We start from the raw sequence: 21,039 nt of genomic DNA, 5'->3' as shown, positions 1-21,039 counted from the left end.
ATCCAAGTCTTGAGATTACAGGTGTGTACCACCAAGGCCAGCTTTTTTAAAACAAGAGGACACGGCCAGGCCTGAAATCCCAGTACTTGAGAGGCCGAGGCAGGAACATCACAGTTTCTTGGCCAGCCTCAGCAATTTAACAAGGCTCTCTGCAACTTAGTGAGATCCTGTTTCAAAATAAGAAAACAGAAGCCTGGTGTGGTAGTGCCCGCCTGTAATCCCAGTACTTGGGAGGCTGAGAAAGGAGGACACCAGGTTTGAGGACAGACTCAACAACTTAGTGAGGCTCTTGGCAACTTAATGAGAACTTATTTCAAAATAAAAAAATAAAATAGGGCTAGAGAAGTAGCTCAGTGGTAGAATACCCCTGGATTCAATCCCCAGTACATGAAAAAGGAGGGGGGGGGAGGGAGGGAGAGGGACAGGAAGGGAGGGGGGAGGGAGGAGGGAGGATGGAGGATGCTTTTTGGGGTCCGGGCGCTTGTCGAGGCTCTCGGCCGCCCCTCCTGCACACTCTGCGCGTCTGCTGTCTCTTCGGCAGCTTTGTTTAGAAACACCTCTGACAATGTCCAAGCAAATAACTGCGGCCCAAGGCTGGCAGAGTCGCCTCGAAGACGTCTGTCCCCCTTCAAAGAGGGGCGCTACGAGGAGCGCTGAGGGGTGCCTGCCCACCCGCCACCTCTAGTCTCACGTGTCTAGCGCCTTCTGCCGTGGACGTGCGGCGCTCGCTCTGATGGACGGACGCACACACTGGCACCTGGCCGGCTCAGCAGGCCGCTCCGGGTCACCCACGGCTCCAGGCCAGAGATGAGACCCAGGGCCCCAACCTCCAGCCCCAGCGCCCTGCTCCCCGGGCCAACGGACCCACATCCAGCGCTCAGCGGGGCTGCGGTGGGCTCCTGCGACTAGACGGCCACAAACGGCAGCAGGCACCTCCCCGCAGAACCACGACACAATTAACACTTAGACCGTGACAACCAGTTACGACCGGCAATTATTTCATATAACTGAATATACACCACTCGCCATGTATGGAGAACCGCCTTCCGTCAATTATTCTGATGGGACTATCATTTTACATCCTTGAGTTTCATGTTAATAACGCTGTGTTACGGTAATTAACAACAATAACCAGCATGATTATCGCTGAGGACTTACGGACGGGGTGAGGACACGCAAGCCAGGGGCGCAGCTGAGGCCCGAACCTCGCCGAGACTGGAGACCGTGGCGAGGCTTCTCTCCTCCCACCTCACCCGGGGCAGAGTGCCCACTCGGCGGCGCCGCAGAAGCTCCTTACAGCCGTGCGCCTCTGGAGCTGCCGGCCGGCATCTAAGTGCCACCATCCCATCACCAAGCTGGCGTACAGGCATGGACACGGTCCAGCCCCTCAGCAGAGGGAGGCAGGACAGGGTCCCCCAGCGCTGAGACGGCGGAGGGTGTCAGTGACAAGACCCACATTTCTTTACCAGGAACTCCGAGAAGGTGCCACCACCGCGCCTTCACACCAAACGGGGAGAGGCGACGGCATCCCGGCCCACAGCTGGGGCGGCTCGCATCAGGGATCGCCGTGGCTGCCACACTCGGCCCGGCTATGGTGGGCGCCCACCAGCTGACCGGACACTCTTACCCTTCCCCTGTGGGCTGGGGACTGAACCCAGGGGCGTTCTACCTCTGAGCCACGCCCCAGCCTTTCTATTTTATATTTGGAAACAGGGTCTCGCTTGGTTCCTGACATTCTTGCTAAATTGCTGAGGCGGTCCTCTAATCCGTGATCCTCCTATGTCAGCCTCCCAAGGACTGGGATTACAGAATGCACCACCATGCCTGGCTGCTATTACACCTGTGTATGACGGGGGTGGTACACGGGATTGAACCCAAGGACATTCTACTTCTGACTACACCTCTGGCCCTATTTTATTTTGTTTTGGTTTTTTATCTGTTTGTTTTTGTTTTCTGCTGTAATGGGGATTGAACCTAGGGCCATTCTACCTCTGACCTACATTCCCAGCCCTATTTTTATTCTTTGTTTTGAAACAGGGTCTCATTAAGTTGCAGAGGGCCTCACTAAGTAGCTGAGTCTGGCCTCAAAACCAGAGATCCTCCTGTCTCAGGCTCCCAAGTACTGTTATTTTGTATTTGTGTGTGTGTGTGTGTGTGTGTGTGGTACTGGGGGTGGAACCCAGGGGCTTTTCTACCTTCGGGCTATAATCCCAGACCTATTTTATACTTTATTTTGGAAACAGGGTCTCACTAAGTTGCTGAGAGCCTCGCTCAGTAGCTGAGGCTGGCTTCGAACCTGTGTGATCCTCCTGTCTCAGCCTCCCAAGCGTGGGGATGACAAGTGTGCGCCGCCACGCCCGGCTTGTTATTTTGTATTTTGAAACAGTCTTGCTAAACTGCTGAGGGCTTCACTAATTGCCGAGGGTGGCTTGGAACCTGTGATCCTCCTGTCTCAGCCTTCTGAGTACTGGGATTACTGGTGTGCACCACCATGCCCACCTGCTATTAACCTTTTAACTTTAAAAATCATTGCAAAAGCTAGTTGCGGTGGTACATGCCTATAATCCCAGTACTTGGTAGGCTGAGACCGGAGGATCACAGGTTCAAAATCAGCCTCAGCAACTTAGTGAAACTCAAGGCAGAGACCCTATTTTAAAACAAAAATAGCCGGGCGTGGTGACGCACGCTTGTAATCCCAGCATCCCGGAGGCTGAGGCAGGAGGATCGCGGTTAATGGACAGCCTCAGCTGCTTAGTGAGGTCCTTTGCAACTCAGTGAGACTCTGTTTAAAAATAAAGAAAAAAAAAAAATAAGGCTGAGGGTATAGCTCAGAGGTAGAAGGCCCCTGGGTTCCATCCCCAGTACTGCAAAATAAAAGAAAGAATGAATGAATAATAAATAAAAAAGGCTGAAGGTATAGCTCAAGGCTAGAATGCCACTGGGTTCAATCCCCAAAGCCACACACGCACGCACATACACATGCACACACATGCACGCACACACACATGTACACGTGCGCACACACACACTCATTCGCTGCAACGTGGGTATGAAGTTGCACACCTATAATCCCAGTACTTGAGAGGTTGAGACAGGAGGATCACAGGTTTGAGGACAGCCTCAGCAACCTAGTGAGATCCTGATTCAAAACAAAAAGGGCTGGTAGTGAAGCTTAGGGGGACCGCCCCCGAGTTCAATCTCCAGCACCCCTCCAAGTCTCTGCAAAACTGGTTCCATCGGCAAAAACTAAACTGCACTCAGAAAGGCTCAAGGTCTCGTGGAGGGAGGAGGGGCTGGTGCAGGCCGGGCCCCTCCGCGCTCATCCAGAGAGCGTCTGGAACACACGTGCATGTGACACCTGTCCCTTCTCGGTAATAGCAAGGCAATTGTTTCTTTGACCTATCTCCTAAATTCTCTGAAACGAGCTTCTATTCCTTTTTATCATGAAGAACAATATGTTAATGTGGGTTTTTTAAGCAGAGCCACCCGTGGCCACAGTGCATACACTGGCAGCTGGTGCAAGGGGCGACGGTGGAGGCCGAGCCCTCCTCCTGAGACACCACAGCCCACGTCTCCGAGAAGGCTGCTGGGCCTTATCACCAGCACGCAGGACGGCGACAGCACACGCCCTCCTCACTGCACACGCAGGGCTGCCCAGTGTCACCCGGGGCCTGGCACACACTTGGTGGCAACTCTAATCTACGGGCAACACCAAGAGCAGCTCTTCACAGGACAGAAGCTGGCGCCGCCCAGGGACGACGTCGGTCCCCACCGCAGACGGCTTATCGGCGCCCACAAGCACTGTGCGGGGCCTCGCCTGCACCGCCGAGCTGGATGCTGCGACCAGACACAGGACTCAGAGCGCCTGCAGCACGCAAGGTGCCAAGTGCGCAGCGGGCATCGGCCGGCAAAGAGGCGCAGAGTGGGCACCCAGGACAGGGCGCGTCACACAGCCGCGCCCAACTGCAGCAAAAAAGAGCTATGCGCATGCACCCTGCCCGGCACGTGGCCAGCAACGCTGAAGTGACTTCAGGTACGTGCTGCGTGCAAACAAATAGGCAGACACGCTGTGGGTCACGCGAGCGCGCTTCTCGCCATCTGAGGGCAGGCTACAGAGAGCCCTGGAGAGCCGGGTCTGGATCAGAAGCCATAGGAACTCATGGTGTTTGATATTAACACGGAAGGGCAGGCAGGGTCCATGAGAAGCTGGGGGCGCCGCCGCAGCAGGGAGCACCAGCACCCCAACTCCCCAAGAGCAGGAGCAGAGCTCATCAACGAGTGAGCTGGGCCAGAAAGGGCACAAGCCAGGCCCGAGCACCCAGCGGTCAGAAGGGCGCACAGGAGGCGACGGGCCACACAGGCACCACGCGAAAAGAGCTGCCATGTCCAGGTCACGAGAGCCAAAGACCAAGGGACGGCCGCAGACAGCACACCAGCAACGTGCTGGGAAGGGCTTCAGGGTGGGCACGGAGTCCCAGAAAACAGGCAGCGGCCCTGCACGCCCCACGCCGGGTGCCAGCCACTTTCCTGTACGTCTCTCATCTCAAATCGTTAAAAGAATATTCGCGGGGCTGGGCATGGCTCAGAGACAGCGTGCGCTTAGCATGTGCAAGGCGCAGGGTCTGACTTAACCTTGTGCTGGCCACATGAACCGACCTTGTGTTTTCTCTGCTACTTTTGTGTGCATTTGAATTCTTTCACAATAAGATGTCTTTTAAAGTTTATATACCTGGGCTCTTCCATTCGAGGTCAGCCTCAGAAACTTAGCGAGGCCCTCAGCAATTTAGTAAGACCCAGTTTCAGCTGGGCCTGGTATACCATGCGCTTGTAATCCCAGAACTTGGGAGGCAGAGACCAGAGGATCACAGGTCTGAGGGCAGTCTCAGCACGTAGTGAGATTCTCATCAACCTAGGGAGACCCTGTTTCAAAGTAAAAAAAAAAAATTTAAAATAGGAATGGGGGTGTAGCTCGGAGGTAGAATGCCCCTGGGTTCAATCCCCAGTACCCAAATAAATAAATAAATAAATAAATAAAATCCTATTTCAAAATAAAACAGGTCTGGGGTGTAGCTCAGAGGTAGAATGCCCTGTGTTCAGTTCCCAGTAGTGCGTGTGTGCGTGCACATGCACACACACACACACGCACTCGCGCGCGCACACACACACACACACACACACACACCCCTAAGATGCCAGCAGCAAGTGTTGGGGAGGATGTGGATGCGAGAAAGGGAAGCCTCAGTCTATTGCTAGTGGGAGCATAAAATAGAACGGCCGCCATGCAAAGCAGTCCAGAGTTCCTCAGAAAGCGACTCAGTCACCACCTGCCCGGCAACTCCACTCTCAGGGCTACATGAGCACGAGAAACGAAATCATACCACAAAAACTCGCACCCAAATGTTCAGAGTAGCATTATTAATAACAGCCAAAGGCAGAAACAACCCAAACAGACCGATCAACTGTGGTATGTCCATGCAGTGGAATATTATTTAGCAATAAAAAGGCATGGGCGTCCAAAGCAGGGCGTGGAAGTGTGCGCCTGTAGTCCCGGCTGCTCAGGGGGCTGAGGCCGAGCCCAGGAGTTTGAGATCAGCCTCAGCAACACAGCAAGACTGTGTCTCTCAACAAAGAAAGGGGGTAAGGAAAGAAAGGGAGCTTAGTTCTGATCATGCTGAAACCCAAGCCTTAAAACACACCGCTAAGCAGAAGCCGCCAGACACAAAAGGTCACGTGTTGTACACTCACCGACAAGCAACCGCGGGAAAAGGTCAGCCGCAGAAACACGGCAGGCGCTGGCCTGCAGGAGCTGGGAGCGGGATGGGCGCAGTAAACCATTTCTCAATGGTCCGTTTTATGTGACATAAATCGCGCCTCGATTTTTCCCTCTGGCAGCCAGGACTATTTAAGGTGTGATGAGCAACGGAATGGAATTAAAATCCTCCAGGGCCGCCTAGTTCCAGGCTTCCGTACACACACACCCAGGAAGGCGCCGCCGTACGACCCAGCTATACCACTCCTGGGTATCCTCCCAAAGGAAACCAAGGCAGAATCTTATAGCCACACGTGCACCTCTGTGTTCACGGCAGTGAAGCCCAGGCCCATAACGTGTTTCCTGACAGGCTAATTGCTAAACTCTGAGCATGGCTGGGGAAAGCCGGAAGCCAGGTCCCAGTAAAGCCCGGAGGCCTCGAGGTGGGCTTCTGCGGGCTGGAGACAGCAGGTGTCCTTGCAGATTACCCTGGCTCTTCCTCTTCAAGCTTTCTTTGAGCCAGTCGCTTTTAGGTTTATGTATGCAGACTTCTTTGTGTAGCATTGTGAGACCTCTAATTCAGGTACAGTTCTATGTTCTGAATAAAGTCAGAGTGACCAGCTGCCCTCTCCTGCCTGGGTATTTCTCAACCAGAGATCACCCATCCCCAAGAAAATGGACAGGAAGTGTAGCGGACCCTAACATGGGTGATGCCGGCGTGATCAGATCTCTGACTCGGCAAGGAAGGCACACGTGCACACGGTGTCAGGGCCCCTGTAGGGGTCACACTCTGCTGGACAGGGTCACCCTTGCTGAAAAAATAAGGGGCTTAAGCGTTAGCCCTCGACCCCACTAGAGGGTGCTCTCTTCAAGGGGCCGGACCCCTTTGCCCCATTAGAGGGTGGATAACGCAGAAAAGGAAATAAATAAAAATAAATTTTAAGAAAGAAAAAGACACATTATGGGTCTGGGCCCCTTCATAGCAGCACAATTAACAATAGTCAAGTTATGGAACCAGCCTTGGTGTCCATCAAAAGATGAATGGATTGTGAAATTGTGGGACAGACGCACAATGGAATTCTACTCGGCCATAAAGAACAAAACTATGTCATTTGCAAGGAAATGAATGGATCTAGAGGCTATTACACTAAGTGGGACTCGCCAGTCACAAGAAACTAAGGGTCATCCATTTTCCCTCACACAAGGAAGCCAGGGAGACTGGGACACCAAGGGGCCTCCAGACAAAGGACCCCAGTGGGTGGAGCCCTGGGGTCAGCATCTAAGGAGGCACCTCGACTGACAGGAAGCCCAGACCATCTCAAGGCCAGGCACTGGGACGAGGACGGAGTGCGAGGGGCCAGGAAGAGCTCACCAAGCACTACACAGTCGCTATCGCCCTGGACGTTGTCACGACGCGTGATTACAATGCACCCATAAAACAAAGAACAACTTCCCTAAGACCCGCATCTTCCCTAGCTCACCTCTAGGCTCTTGTGCTTTGAAGAGGGCAGCTCATACCTCAGATCATGGAAAACCAGACTCCCTATTAAGGCTCCCCTAGCCTGGAAACCAAATCACATCCAGTCCCCAACCGAGCCTCACTCCAGCATCACTGCCAGGCCCGGGCTCACGCGCTGTGCGCAGGAGCATGGGCGTGGGGTAGCCACGCTGGCCCTGTATGCGGAGGGCATGGCACTGCCCTCGCTGACGGCTGGAGACGGGACCAAAGGCTCAGGCACCCTCTTGGGCCCCACAGCCCCCGGCCAGGCAGGGAGGGCCCACAGCACGCAGGCCCCGCCACCCCTAGAACAGAGTGCTGCATGGGCAGGCAGGGCGGACGCCGAGCCTCACCGCCTGCCTGTCGGTGTCGAAGGCCTGGCCCTCCGTGTGCATCCACCCCCGTGTCAGTCAGGGCTGCCGGAGCGGCCCTCCTGGCCCACGTCCCTCCATGGCTCGATGCTGCCCTTGCCCACCATGAGGACGGACGGTCGCCACTTCCCAGCCCAGGCCCCTGAGACCAAAAGCCCGCTGCCACCAAGAGCCCAGCTACCGAGGGAGAGGATGGGACCACAGGGAAGGCCCCGGGCGCTGCTGCCTGGGGATTCCTCCAAACAAGAACAGGTTTCAGCACACAGATTTAGCTCATATTGTTTGTGTGTGCGTGCATGTGTGTGTGTGTATGGCACTAGGGATGGAACCCAGGGGCATTCTACTTCTGAGCTGCACCCCCAGCCCTATTTCTTATTCTTTATTTTTGAAACAGGGTCTCACTAAGTTGCAGAGGACCTACTAAGTAGATGAGGCTGGCAGCAAACCACAATCCTCCTGTCTCAGCCTCCAAAATACTGGGATTACAAGCTTGTGCCACCACGTCCAGCTCAGATTTACCTTTTAGATTTTTTTTTTTTTTTTTTTTGCAGAAGTTGGGATTGAACCCAGGGATATTCTACCTCCGAGCCACATTCTCAGCCCTATTTTTACTTCTTTATTTTGAAACAAGGTCTCACTAAGTTGCAGAGGGCCTAAGTAGCTAAGGTTGGCCATGAACTGTGATCCTCATGTCTCAGCCTCCCCAGTACTGGGATTACAAACATGTACTACCATACCTGGCTCAAACCTTTTTGTGGGGGGAGGGGGGGACTGGGGTGGAACCCAGAGGCTTTCTACCTCCGGGCTATACTCCCAGACCTATTTTATACTTTATTTGGAAACAGGGTCTCACTAAGTTGCTGAGAGCCTCACTCAGTAGCTAAAGCTGGCTTCGAACCTGTGTGGTCTTCCTGTCTCAGCCTCCCAAGCGCGGGGATTACAAGCATGCACCACCACGCCCGGTGTGGCTTAAACCTTTTAACCAATTTTCTTTTTAATTAATTTTCTAAACAACTAAACATAGTCAAGAAGGCATCAGCCGGACACAGCGGGGCTTGCCTGTAACCCCGGCACTCGAGAGGCTGTGACAGAACTGCAGGTGCAAAAAGCAGTCTCAGCAACTAGAGAGCATTTCAAAATAAAGAGGTCAAAGGGCCAGCAGGGTGTGTGGCACACCTGTAATACCAGTACTTGGGAGGCTGAGACAGGATCACAAGTGCAAAGCCAACCCCTGCAACTTGGCAAGGCCCTCCGCAACTTAGTGACACCCTATGTCCAAATAAGAAATAGAACTGGGCTGGGTGTATAACTTGGAGGCACAGTGCCTCTGGGTTCAATCCCCAGTATCAAAAAAGAAAAGAAAAAGAAAAGACAAAAGGCGGAGGGTGTAGCTCGGAGGTGAAATGGCTCTGGGTTCACTCCCCAGTAACTCCCCCCAAAAAAGACACCATGGCGGGTCCTGAGAAGTAGGCAACGTAATGATCCCAGCAGCAAGGGGCCACACCAGGGGAGGAGGGAGAACACCCTGGCCACGAGTCTGCAAACTGAGCGGTTTCTCCAGGGCTTCTTAGAACCACCGTCAAGCAGCGCTCCCGCCCGCGGGCCCTGGGGGCCCTGGCACTGCTGGGTTGGTGGCACCAGGGCCCTGCTCTGCACACCGCCTGCACCTGCTCTGCCCCGGGCCACGGAGCAGCCCGGCCCTCCCCACGCACACCCAGTGACCCCAGGGCTGCCTGCCTCCTTGGAACCGCAGGCCTCCCTTCAGTTCTCAAAGTCCCCAACCCAGCAGGTGAGCCGGGAGGGCTTTATTTATAGAAATTGAATCAGAATATCAGCAGGCAGGAGCCCTGGCGGGACGGAGCCCAGCGTGGACACTCAGCAGTGGGCTGTAGCCGACCCAACCTCTGGGCCAAGGCCTGACATACAGGTGCCACACAAGGGTGGAGGAACACGGCGGCACGCCCAGGGGCCGGCTGGGCCCAGTGGTGGGAGACACTCCGCATAGCCCTCCAACGCCTGGCAAACGAGGAACAAGCCAGAAGGAGGAGGAGCCACACCAGCACCCCGAGTCCACCCCTGCCCCGGCGGGAATCTATGCCCCAGCCAGCAGCACCCTCAGTGCCAGGGCACAGGAGCTGGTTATGGGGCGAGGCAGACAGACCCACATGCTTGTGTACACAGAGGGAAGGGAGCCAGCGCTGGCTGCAATCCTAGCCACCCAGAGGCTGAGGCAAGAGGACCCCAAGTTTGAGGACAGTGGGGCAATTCTACAAGACACTGCCTCAAATTCAAATATGAAAAGGGCTGGAGGTACAGCTCAGAGGTCAGAGAGCCTCCAGGCTCTTCCCAGATTCCCAGTCTCCCTCTCACACAAAGCCAGGGCACTGAAATCTGCACGAGGGCCAGGCTCAAGGTCGCGCCGGACACCCCAGTCAGGTGCCCCCCACCTCTGCGGACCTCCAGTCTGCTCTCACCCATGGCACGCCCAGCCTCCCCTCAAAGGCCAGTCCATCCCAGCTCCACGCCAGGGTCCTGGGCCTGCCTCCCTCCCTCCCGCCTCTGCCACCTCCGCGGCAGTAGCCCCAGACTCCCGGGAGCACACTGGCCCAGGCCTGGCTTGTCCAGAGGCCCATGGCTTGCCCGTGGCTTCTCCATGGCTCCCAGCGGCCAGCACACACTCCGGCCTTCCCAGTCCCACCAAGTGGCAGTCCTTTGTGAAGCTTCTCCTTAGGATTCCATCCCAAATGCCCAGCCACCACCTGCGTGACTGTCTACTGCGAGGTATGGCATGGCCAGCGGTCCCCTGGGTTCTCCTCCAACGTTCCAGAGAACACACAGCTCTCCTTCTGGGAGCTGCCCCTCAGAACAGGGACCCTTCCACCTGGAGTGCTCCCGGCTGCTCATCCCTCAGGCGCTCCCCAGGCCCACAGCTCAGGGGGCTCCAAAGGGAGCCATGTGCTTAACATCCAACCAGCTGCGCCCCACAAAGCAGCAGCGCCCAAAGGCAGGAGGTGGGGGGCCACGGAGGGGGGCCCACGGAGGGGGGCCCACGGAGGGGGGCCCACGGAGGGGGGCCACGGCAGGAAGCCACAGGAACACCGCCCTGCTGCGATGGGGTTGTGATCTGGGGACAGGACCAAGTGCTCCTCTGCCGGTGCTCCAGACCATGAGCAGAGACAAGGCCAGTCCACACCTCCAGCCAGTGTCCATCTACACACGCACCACGGGCCAGGGCTCGGGTCTCGCTCTGCCCACCCTGCTGTCAGGCCCTACAGAGCGCCACCAACACCAAGCACTCGGTGCCCAGGGGAGATGCGGCTTTCTAGATGTTTCCTTTTCCTTCCCTGCTTGCAAAGTAAAGATCTGGAAGTCAAAAAAGAGCAAGGAGGCCTCGAGATGTGGCCGCGGAGGCGGGGGTGAGGGCGGAGCTCGCTGGAGGGCTTGGGGCTCTAGAGATGAGGTGAGGGGCCGCCTGCCCAGGAGCAGGGCCCGGGGCCCTGCCAGGCCAAGGGAGGCGTGTGTGACGGTGCCCAGCAGCTCCGGGGCTCCGGGGCCCTCCCCACCCTCTGCTAATCCCTCTGCTTTCTCTCTACCTTTTACTTGTATTATTCCATTAATTTCTGTTTCTATCTTAAAAAAAAAAAAAAAAAAAAAGCCGGGTGTGGTAGTGCACACTTTTAATCCCTGCACTTGGGAGGCGGAGACAGGTTCGAAGCCAGCCTCGCTAGCTTAAGAGACCCTGTTTCCAAATAAAAATATAAAATAGGTCTGGGAGTATAGCCCGGAGGTAGAAGGCTTCCATCCCCAGTACCACCAAAAAAAACACGGCGTCACTGCTTGCTAGCTGCAGGGCCTGGGGAAGTCACTGACTCTGGGCTCTGGGCACCTGGCTGGGTTTGCTCAGTCCCTGCTCTGCTGACCACCGCAGGTGCGGTGACCGTGCTCAGGGGTCAAGGACTCTGAGGACACAGTCACTGTCACGGAGACTCAGGGGCAGCGCCCAGCGCACTGGCAGAGAGCCCCGCGTCCGCTCCGGCAGTGAGCACTGACCGTGGGCTTGAGGGTGTGAGCGCCCATTGGGGGTCCCTCCCGCCGCAGCGGGCACGATGGAGCAGGCGCATCCCCGGAGGTCCTCAGGCTGTGGACGAGGTGGGTCCAAGCCCCCAACACGTGGACGTGACATAATGTCCTAGCGACTGTATTACTTGGCTGCATGAGTCAAACCTGACAAAACCTCTCCTGTGACTATGACTCTGGGGTTTTTTTACTCTTTCATGTGCAATTGCTGGAAGGTTCTGGCTGTCATTTTCTCTATACTGAGCAAATGCTAGAATTCAGAGTGGAAATACCTAGAAATACCTTGGAAAACTGTGGAGAGCTGGCCGCTAGGTCACTGCTGCCAAAGGACTCTAGGAGCCCCAGGACGCCTGCGTCCAGCCGTTCCTAAGCCCGGCTGGAGTTGATTTTTTTTTCCAAGCTGCAGATTCTTAAAAACAGATACAGCATGATCCCCCTGTAATTGCTGAACCCAGCAACAATACTCAGAGGTCCCCTGGGCTCCCATCCAGTGAGGTAGCAGAGAACTGCTCACGGCCCCCCCAGAGCCACAAACCACAGGGCACCCAGGATCCCAAGTGCAGTGGCCCCAAGTGGGAGCTTTAAGCTTTTCATGAAAAGGTAGCCACAGCTAAACTTAACTCCTTTGGGACAATCGCATAGTCCTCGCTGGACACCCAACTCTCCACCTCCTAGAATCCTGTGTCCCTGGGACTGGTGGCCACACGCAGACTCCCCCATCCATCACCCAGGCCCCCCGTGACCTTGCCCCACCTCCTCTCCCAGCACCGCAGCCCCACGCCCTGATGAACAGCGATCACCTGAGTGCAAACCCACTTCCTAGGCCTTCAGGGACAGAGATGGAGGGCCTTCAGGAGTGCCCAGAGCCGCTGCCTGGATCATGAGGCCAAGGGCTGGGTGCACCCCACTGAGGTCAGACACATTTCCAGGCCACCTCCAGTGGCCGCCCAGCCTCAGGCGAACCTCCGCCATGCCGCGCCCCACCCCTCCCCAAGTGCTGGTCCTCCTTCCTCGGTTCTGTTAACAGTGCCACCACCTGCAGCGCCTCAAGCCAGAGGCATCACACCTGCGCTCTCCTACCACGGAGTGTGAAGTCACACGGGCAAACATTCCCTGCGGGGGCGCAAGGGAAGACCACCCATCACTGGCGGGGTGGTCCCGCGGTAGGCCCTCTGCTGGGTCCCCATGTGGCCTGCACAGAGCACCAGCGGGCAGGCTCAGGCCCTGAGGATTCAGGCCCCACCCCACCCCGAGGGTTGTGGGTCGCCCTCTCACAGTTTCACCCAGACAACGGAAGGGAGAAGCCGCTGCGCCTGCACTGCCAGCTAAGGAGAGAGGCCGGGAGCCTTAGGGGCGGCTAAGGGGACTTGGCTGAGGGTGGCTCCGACACTAGCATCCACCCAGGCGGGCTGGGTACAGCTAAGTTTCCAAGTCTCGCCCGTGCTTGTCCCCTACACACAGTACCAGGGCTCCTCGCTCCACCCGCTTCCGACTAGCTGGCTGTGCCGAGAATGGTCCAGCCTGCCCGGCCTCCCACAGGCCCGCCTCTCAGCCCACCCGGAGCAAGCTCTCCTTTCTTATCTGCCCCACTGTGCGCTGCACTGTGGGAACGGACAGGCTCCCTGAACAAGTCCAACCACCACTTGTCCAAAGGAAAAGAGGGCTTTTTTTTTTTTTTCAGTACTGAGAATTGAACCCAGGGGTGTTCCACCTCTGAGCTACACCCCCAGCCCTATTGTTTTTATCCTTTATTTTGAAACAGGGTCTCACTAAGTTGCGAAGGGTCTCAGGAAGTAGCTGAGGCTGGTCGTGAACCTGCGATCCTCCTGTCTCAGCCTCCCAAGTACTAGGATTACAAGCGTGCACCACCACGCCCGGCTGGAAGGGGGCCTTCTGCAGTCTGCGAAACCCCACCACTGGGTGTCCACATGTGCGGCTCCTGGGGCTCAGGCCCTTCCTCCCCAGGAACAAGGAGGGTCTCGTGCCTACTCTCTACCCCATGAAGCATGCCTGGTCATCCCAGGGCCTCACACTGCAGGACCCAGAGGCTTCGGGAAATGCAGAGCAGCTTCAGCAAGCAACAAGTGTTCAAGCGTGCGTGCGTGTGTGTGTGTGTGTGTGTGTGTGTGTGTGTGTGTGTGTGTGTTACTGGGTAGTTACTGGGGACTGAACTCAGGGGCATTCTATCTCTGAGCTACACCTCCAGACAGACCTATTCTTTACTCTTTATTTTGAAACAGGGTCTCACTGAGTTGCAGAGGGCCTCACTAAGCAGCTGAGGCTAAATGTGAGCCGCAATCCTCCTGTCTCAGCCTCCAAAATGCTGGGATTACCAGCGTGCCCACCAAGCCTGGCCCTAGTCTTTTTATTCTGAACCGGTCTCACTACATCATCACTACCGGTGATCTCACTACCGGTCTCACTACGTTATCCAGCGCCGGCCTCCAGCTTGCAATCCTCCTGTCTCATTCTCCTGTGTCCTGGGATGGCAGGCCTGTGCCGCCATGCATGCCTAGCCAACCCTGCTATTTCTGGGACAGGGCACCAGAATCAGCCAGAGACCAGCTACCTAGGAGTGCCCGCAGCCCTGGCGCGCACCTGCGGTCCCAGGGAACTAATCACTAACCCCCCATTTCACTTGCAAAAGATCCCAGTTTAGATGACAAGTTAGCCTGGCGTGGCTTAATGACATCTTGCTGAGAGAGAGCTAGATCTCCAAGGGCCGGGCCACACCTATGGCACCCGCTGGGGCCTGGCCAGCCAGCGGTCCCTGGCGCGTCTGGATAGCGGGGCGGTGGGGGCCATGCCGCCAGGCAGAGAGGGCTAGGGACAGATAAGGCGGTGGGAGCCAGGTCCTGCTCCCGCCACACACCAGCCACCTTCCCAGGGCCTGCCCAGGGAGAACCTGCTCCCGCCAGCAGCAGGAAGAAGCCCACAAGATCCCCAGCAGCTTTTCTCTTCTGCACACATCGCCTTCATCCCCTCGGTGCTGGGGATTGAACGCAGGGCAAGCTTCCTCTGAGTGACACCCCTGGTCCTATTTTGATTTTGAAGCAGGGTCTCACTAGGTTGATGAGTCTTAGTACCTGCAGAGGCTGTCCTCAGACCTGTGATTCTCCTGTCTCAGCCTCTCAAGTACTGGAATTACAAGTGTGTGCCACCATGCCTACTTTGTTTATTTATATTTGCGGTACTGAAGATGGAACCCAAGGGCCTTCTAGCCCCTGGGAACTACACCCCTAGACCTATTTTATATTTTATGTAGACAGTCTCACTAAGTTGCTGAGAGCCTCACTAAGTAGCTGAGGCTGGCTTCGAACCTGCGTGATTCTCCTGTCTCAGTGTCTCAGCCTCTCAAGTACTGGGTTACAAGCATGCACCACCACTTTCGGCTATTTTTTATTTGGAAACAGAGTCTCACTAAAAAATAGGGCTGGGGTTGTCATTTGGAGGTAGACTGTCCCTGGATTCAATCACTAGTAGTACTGCAAAAAGGGGGGACAGGGGTTTGGGGATGTAGATCATAGAGAGAATGTCCCTGGATTTAATCCCTAGCACCACAAAAAGTAAAAATTTAAAAATTAAGCTGGGTGTGGTGGCACACATTTGTAATCCCAGTGCTTGGGAGGCTGAGACAGGAGGATCACACAGGTTCGAAGCCAGCCTCACTTAGTGAGGATCTCAGCAACTCAGTGAGACCCTATTTCCAAATAAATTATAAAAAATAGGGCTGGGGGTATGTAGTCCAGAGGTAGAAAGCCTCTGGGTTCCACCCTCCAGTGCCACAAAAAAAGTTTATTTTTATTTTTATTTTTTATTTTTTGGTGGTAGTACTGGGGATGAAACCCTTCTACCTCCAAGCTATATCCCCAGACCTATTCTATATTTTATTTGGAAACAGGGTCTCTTAAGCCAGCAAGGCTGGCTTCGAACCTGCACGATCCTCCTGTCTCCGCCTCCCAAGGTGGGGATTACAAGCCTGTGCCACCATACCCGGCTAAAAAAAATTTTTTTAAATTAAAATTAAATAGGGCTGGAGGGTATAGTTCAGAGGTAGAATGTCCCTGGGTTACATCTCTAGTTCCAAATGTATGGGAAAAGAAGATTCTCCTAGCCAGGCTTGGTGGTGCATACACATAATCCCAGTAGTTGGGGGGTGAAGACGGGGATCCCAGGTTCATGGCCAGCCTCAGCTACTTAGTGAGGCCCTTCACAATTTAGTGAGATTCTGTTTCAAAATAAAGAGTAAATAGAGCTGAGGGCATACTGGTTCAATCCCCAGTACCCCCCCCCACACACACACAAAAGATTCTTTCTCAAAAAATAAAGCCACATATACACCTGTAAGCCCAGTACTTACAGGAGGACCACAGGTTCGTGGCCAGCCTCGATGAAGTAGGAAGATGCTCAGGAACTTAATGAGACCCTATCTCAAAATAAAAAGAGTTAAAAGGACTGGGAATGTACCTGAGAGGTAACACACACATACACACACACACAAAAGTAAATAAATTAAAATAGCCTGGGAGCCGGGTGTGGGGGCGCACGCTTGTAATCTCAGCATTCAGGAGGCTGAGACCGGAGGATCAAGGTTCACGGACAGCCTCAGCTACTAAGTGAGGCCTCCGCAAATTACTGAGACCCTGTTTCAAATTAAAGAATAAAAACTAGGGCAGGAAGTATAGCTCGGAGGTCAAATGCCCCTGGGTTCCATCCCCAGACCCGCAAAAAAATAAAAACAAAAGGCTGGGGACACAGTTCAGTGGTACAGCATCTCTGGGTTCAGTCCTCAGTACCACAAAATAATTAAATTAAAAATCAAGATGGAGTGATCTGGCCCAAGACCTCACTTAAGATAAGTGTACTGGAATTAGAACCATTAGGAGCGAGTGATTCTCCCATCGGCCTCCTCCACGGAACAGAGAAACCAAGAAGAAATTTTGAATAGAGGATTTTTTTTTTTTTAAGGATTGATTAAACAAACAAAATTGGGAGATACCTACTCTGTTTTGTTTTTGTTTTTTTGTGGTACTGGGGATGGAACGCAGGGGAATTCTACCTCTGAGCTCCACCCCAGCCCTATTTTTTTAATTGTTTATTTTGAAACAGGGTCTCACTGAGTTGCAGAGGGCCTAAGTAGCTGAGGCTGTCCATGAACCATGATCCTCCAGTCTCAGCCTCCCAAATGCTGGGATTACAAGCTTGCGCCACCACGCCCAGCTTGAGATACCTACTCTGAAGAGGAAATATATATAGAGAGGAATATATATATATATATATATATATATATATATATATATATATGTAGGAAATATATATAGAGAGGAAAATATATATATATATTTTTTTTCCCCTTTGGTGGTACTGGGGTTCCTGGAAGCCCTTCTACCTTCGGGCTACACTCCCAGACCTATTTTTACTTTTTTTTTTTTTGCTGGTCTGAAACAGGGTCTCCTAAGCCAGTGTGCGGGGCTGGCTTCAAACCTGCGTGATCCTCCTGTCTCTGCCTCCCAAGCGCGGGGATTACAAGCGTGCGCCGCCACGCCCGGCTAGAAAATATATTTTAAAAAATGTAAATGGCTGTAACAAGTCTAAAGCAAGGGTTAGCTTTCAAGGACTCAGTGGAGTGCCACAGAAACACAAAGGCACAGGTGAGCTTGCACTGAAGCAGATCTAAAACCACCACCGCAGGCTGCGGTGGCACTGGCTCCGGGTGCCTGCTCTTGGTGTACACACTTAGAGGCCAAGGAAGAAATGACAGGCCTGGAGCTCCCACTAGAAAACTCTACGAAGAAGGGCTGGGGCGCAGCTCATGGGACAGCGTTTGTCAGCGTGTTCAAGGCCCTGGCTTCAATCTCCAGCACAAGAAAAATGAAATAAAGAGAGCTGGAGGTGTCCACCGAGCAAAAGGGGAAGGGGCACACTAACGGCAAAGGTGAGAAATCCAGATAATCACCAAAGCAAATTATTTCACCACTGAAATTTTGTGCATGGGGGTGGGTGCTGGGGATGGAAGCCAGGGGCCTTTTACCTTCAGGCTACACCCCTAGACCTATTTTATTTTTTATTTGGAAACAGAGCTCAATTGCTAAGGCTGGTCTCAAGAACCTGTGATCCTCCTGTCTCAGCCTCCCATGCACTGGGATTACAAACTTGCCACCAGGCCCTGCTCCACTGAAACATTTAAAAAAATCAAGTGTTACATTGTTGAAGTCCACGGTAACAATTTATAACATGAAGAGACATTGCATCAAGCTGGCCCAGGAGGGACTGTGGCTATAAAGAATGAACGCCCCCCCCCCCCGTTAAAATTTTCAATACAGAAACCAGAAGCTAAAAACTGATGCTTCTTAAAGCATGTAATTTTTAGAAGTCAAAGCGTTTACATCTTTTTCACACACGTTAATTTTTCTGCCAGGTTTATAATAGATGGGAGGGCGACTGTAAGAATACACAGCCATGCTGGGCGTGGTGGTGCACGCCTATAATCCCAGTACTTGGGAGGCTGAGACAGGAGGATCACAGGTTCAAGGCCAGCGGCAGCAGTTTAGCTGGGATCCCATTTCAAAAAGAAAAAAATAAAAATGTCTGGGAGTATAGCTTGGAGGTAGAAGTCCCTGGTTCCATTCCCAGTACAGTACACACACACACACACACACACACACACACACACACACACCACCATGCTGCCAGGCCTGTGGCCCAGGGTGGCCTCACCAGGGCACAGGCAGATGGGCCACTGGCAAACAAGAACCATCGCCAGGAGAACTGGTCTCATCCTCACTGGAACTGGGGTGGAAGGGGACGGAGGGGTGGGCAGAATTAATGCCGCTAAAAACCACCAAACAAGGCCTGGTGACTCCTGTGGGAGGGCTGTCTTCAGACTTTGCAGAGGCTACTTTGTAGCATATCCACCAGGGGTGAGCCAGACAGGATCTGCACAGACACCTTCCCCCTGGAGGACACAATCTCTTACAGTTTTGTTTTGTTTTTGTGGGTCTGGGGATGGAACCCAGGGGCATTCCACCTCAGAGCTACACCCCCTGCCCTATTTTTTTTATTCTTTACTTTGAAACAGGGTCTCACTGAGTTGCAGAGGGCCTCACTAGGTAGCTGAGGCTGTCTGCCAACAGTGATCCTCCAGTCTCAGCCTCCCAAATGCTGGGATTACAAGCCTGCGCCCCCACTCCCTGTTTAAGTGGAAGGGAAACAACAACAACAACAATCACAGCGGGCCACACACTTAATTCCACCTATTTGGGAGACTAAGGCAGGAGGATTATAAATTTGAGGCCAGCCTGGGCAATTTATCAAAACCCTGACTCAAAAAATGGACAGGGGATGGGTTCAAGCTCCAGCACCTGTACAGGCACACATGTGTGCATACATAATCACACACACACACACACACACACACACACACACACACACACACACACACACCGGGGGGGGGGGGGGGCACTGGTTAATCCATGCAGTTTCCAGGTTGGGGCGGAACCCACCGTGCTAAGCCCCTGATCCTTTCCGACAGTTGGGAGGGATGAGGAAACAGAACATTGCTTAGAGCCCCGGGATGGGTTCCACATGTGCGGCAGTATTTGTAATGTGGACCTACTGTGAGCTGTTTTTTAAATCACTTACAAGACTGCTTGGCAATCGTATCACGGGTGGAAGGAGCAATGCCGAGCTGTGGCTTTTGTGCAACTCGGATCCAACGTGTACTCTAACTCTGGAGGAATACTAGTACAATGAGTTTCACTGACGGGATTCTGGCCCAGAAATCCCTCTCAAGCAAACTCAAAGCCTCGGTGCCTAGACTGGAATGGAAGTGCAGTGCAGCCTGGTAATTACAGAGCACGGACGCCCCAAACTTGGGCTCCTGCCGGCCTGCCGTTAGCCCAATCACCTAGACATTCATTTTCTCCAGCAAGCTGTCTCCCGGCCGGGCCGCCATGCAGGGCCGCAGCGCAGCCTCCCTCCCGGCAGCGGTGGCCGGGCGCGGGCCGGGACCCAGAGCTGCGGCCAGCGGGTGGCCAGCGGCCAGCCAGCCCAGCGCCATGGGCCCGCCGCGGCCGGCGCCGCTTCCTGGCGCTGTCGGTCCGGCTCCGAGGGCCACCGGCCGGCCCGGTCTTGACCCACAGGTATTTCTCACGGCGGGTCAAGGTCAGAAGGACCAAAGGCCACTCGGCGGAGGCTGGAGGGTCGGGACGGGGGCTCGGGGGGCTGACCGCCCGGCGGCCGGGTCCGCGACCTTGGCCGACTCCTCGGCCTCGCTGAGCCCCGGCGCCCGGCTGGGATGGAGACCACCCACTCCGGCCACGCTCGCACCAGACAAAAAGCCTGACCTTCCTGAAGGTTCCTCACCTCTCCGGGCCTCCAGCTCTCCCAAGGCCGGCCGCCGCGCGGACCCCCGGCATGGCGGCCGGGCTGCGGCCTGGCCAGCGCCCCCGGCCCCGCTCGGGCCTCGGCTCCAAGTTGCGGGCCCGGGCGCGCGGGCGGGGGCGGGCGGCGGCGGACAAAGGGGCGCCGGGCTGGGGGCCACGTGCGGGGGGGCGGGCTCGTCCGGAACGGCCGCGGGCAACGGCCTCGGGCCGCGGGAGGCCGGCGCGGGCCGCGTTAAGTTTTTTGGAACTTTTCCAAAGAAAGAGCGCCGGCGGGGGGGCCGGGGGCGCACGGCTCCCGCCCGCGAGCGGCGAGGGGCACTGGGGCGGGCGGCGGCCAGCAGGGCGGCGGCGCGGCTGCTCGGACCCCCCGACCCCCCCGGACCCCCCCGGACCCGCCCGCGGCCACTCACCCGGGCCGGCTCCGGAGTACATGGTGGCGCCGCCGAGGGCTCGGGCCGCAGATGGCCCCGGCGCGGCGCGCAGCGAGCAGGTCTCCCCGACGCGGCCGGGCGGCGGCGGGGGCGGGGCCGGGGCGGGGCCTGCGGGGGCGGGGCCGGGGCGGGGCCTTGTGCGGGCGGGGCGGGGCCTGCGGGCGGGGCGGGGCTCGCGGGGCGCCCCCTGCGGGCCTGTGCCGGCGGGGAGGACCGGAGGACGGGAGGACGGGAGGACGGGAGGACGAGAGGCTGGGGAGGATGGGAGGATGGGAGGACGGGAGGACGGAGAGGATGGGGAGGACGGGAGGACGGCAGGCTGGGGAGGATGGGAGGATGGGAGGACGGTCGGACGGGAGGCTGGGGAGGATGGGGAGGACGGGAGGACGGCAGGCTGGGGAGGATGGGAGGATGGGAGGACGGGAGGACGGGAGGCTGGGGAGGATGGGGAGGACGGGAGGACGGCAGGCTGGGGAGGATGGGAGGACGGGAGGACGGGAGGCTGGGGAGGACGGGAGGACGGGAGGCT

General features: G+C 55.7%; 1 protein-coding gene across 2 annotated transcripts in view; it reads right to left on the bottom strand.

Annotated features, from left to right (window-relative positions):
* The window catches only part of AGO2 (argonaute RISC catalytic component 2), a gene marked incomplete at both ends in the record, with an annotated part of 94,612 nt that extends 74,101 nt beyond the window's left edge, over nt 1-20,511 (bottom strand). For both annotated transcript variants that reach the window (XM_080694703.1, XM_080694704.1), the window contains one exon: nt 20,490-20,511. In XM_080694703.1, coding sequence (XP_080550829.1) covers nt 20,490-20,511 — 22 coding nt within the window. The remainder of the gene's footprint in view (nt 1-20,489) is intronic.
* Between the last annotated feature and the right edge of the window lie 528 nt (nt 20,512-21,039).

This window comes from Muscardinus avellanarius, assembly GCF_963383645.1.
Source record: "Muscardinus avellanarius genome assembly, chromosome: 4".
NCBI classification, from domain to species: Eukaryota; Metazoa; Chordata; class Mammalia; order Rodentia; family Gliridae; genus Muscardinus; species Muscardinus avellanarius.
The sequence above is the reverse complement of the archived record's forward strand: the minus strand, read 5'-3'. Positions and strand labels throughout refer to the sequence as shown.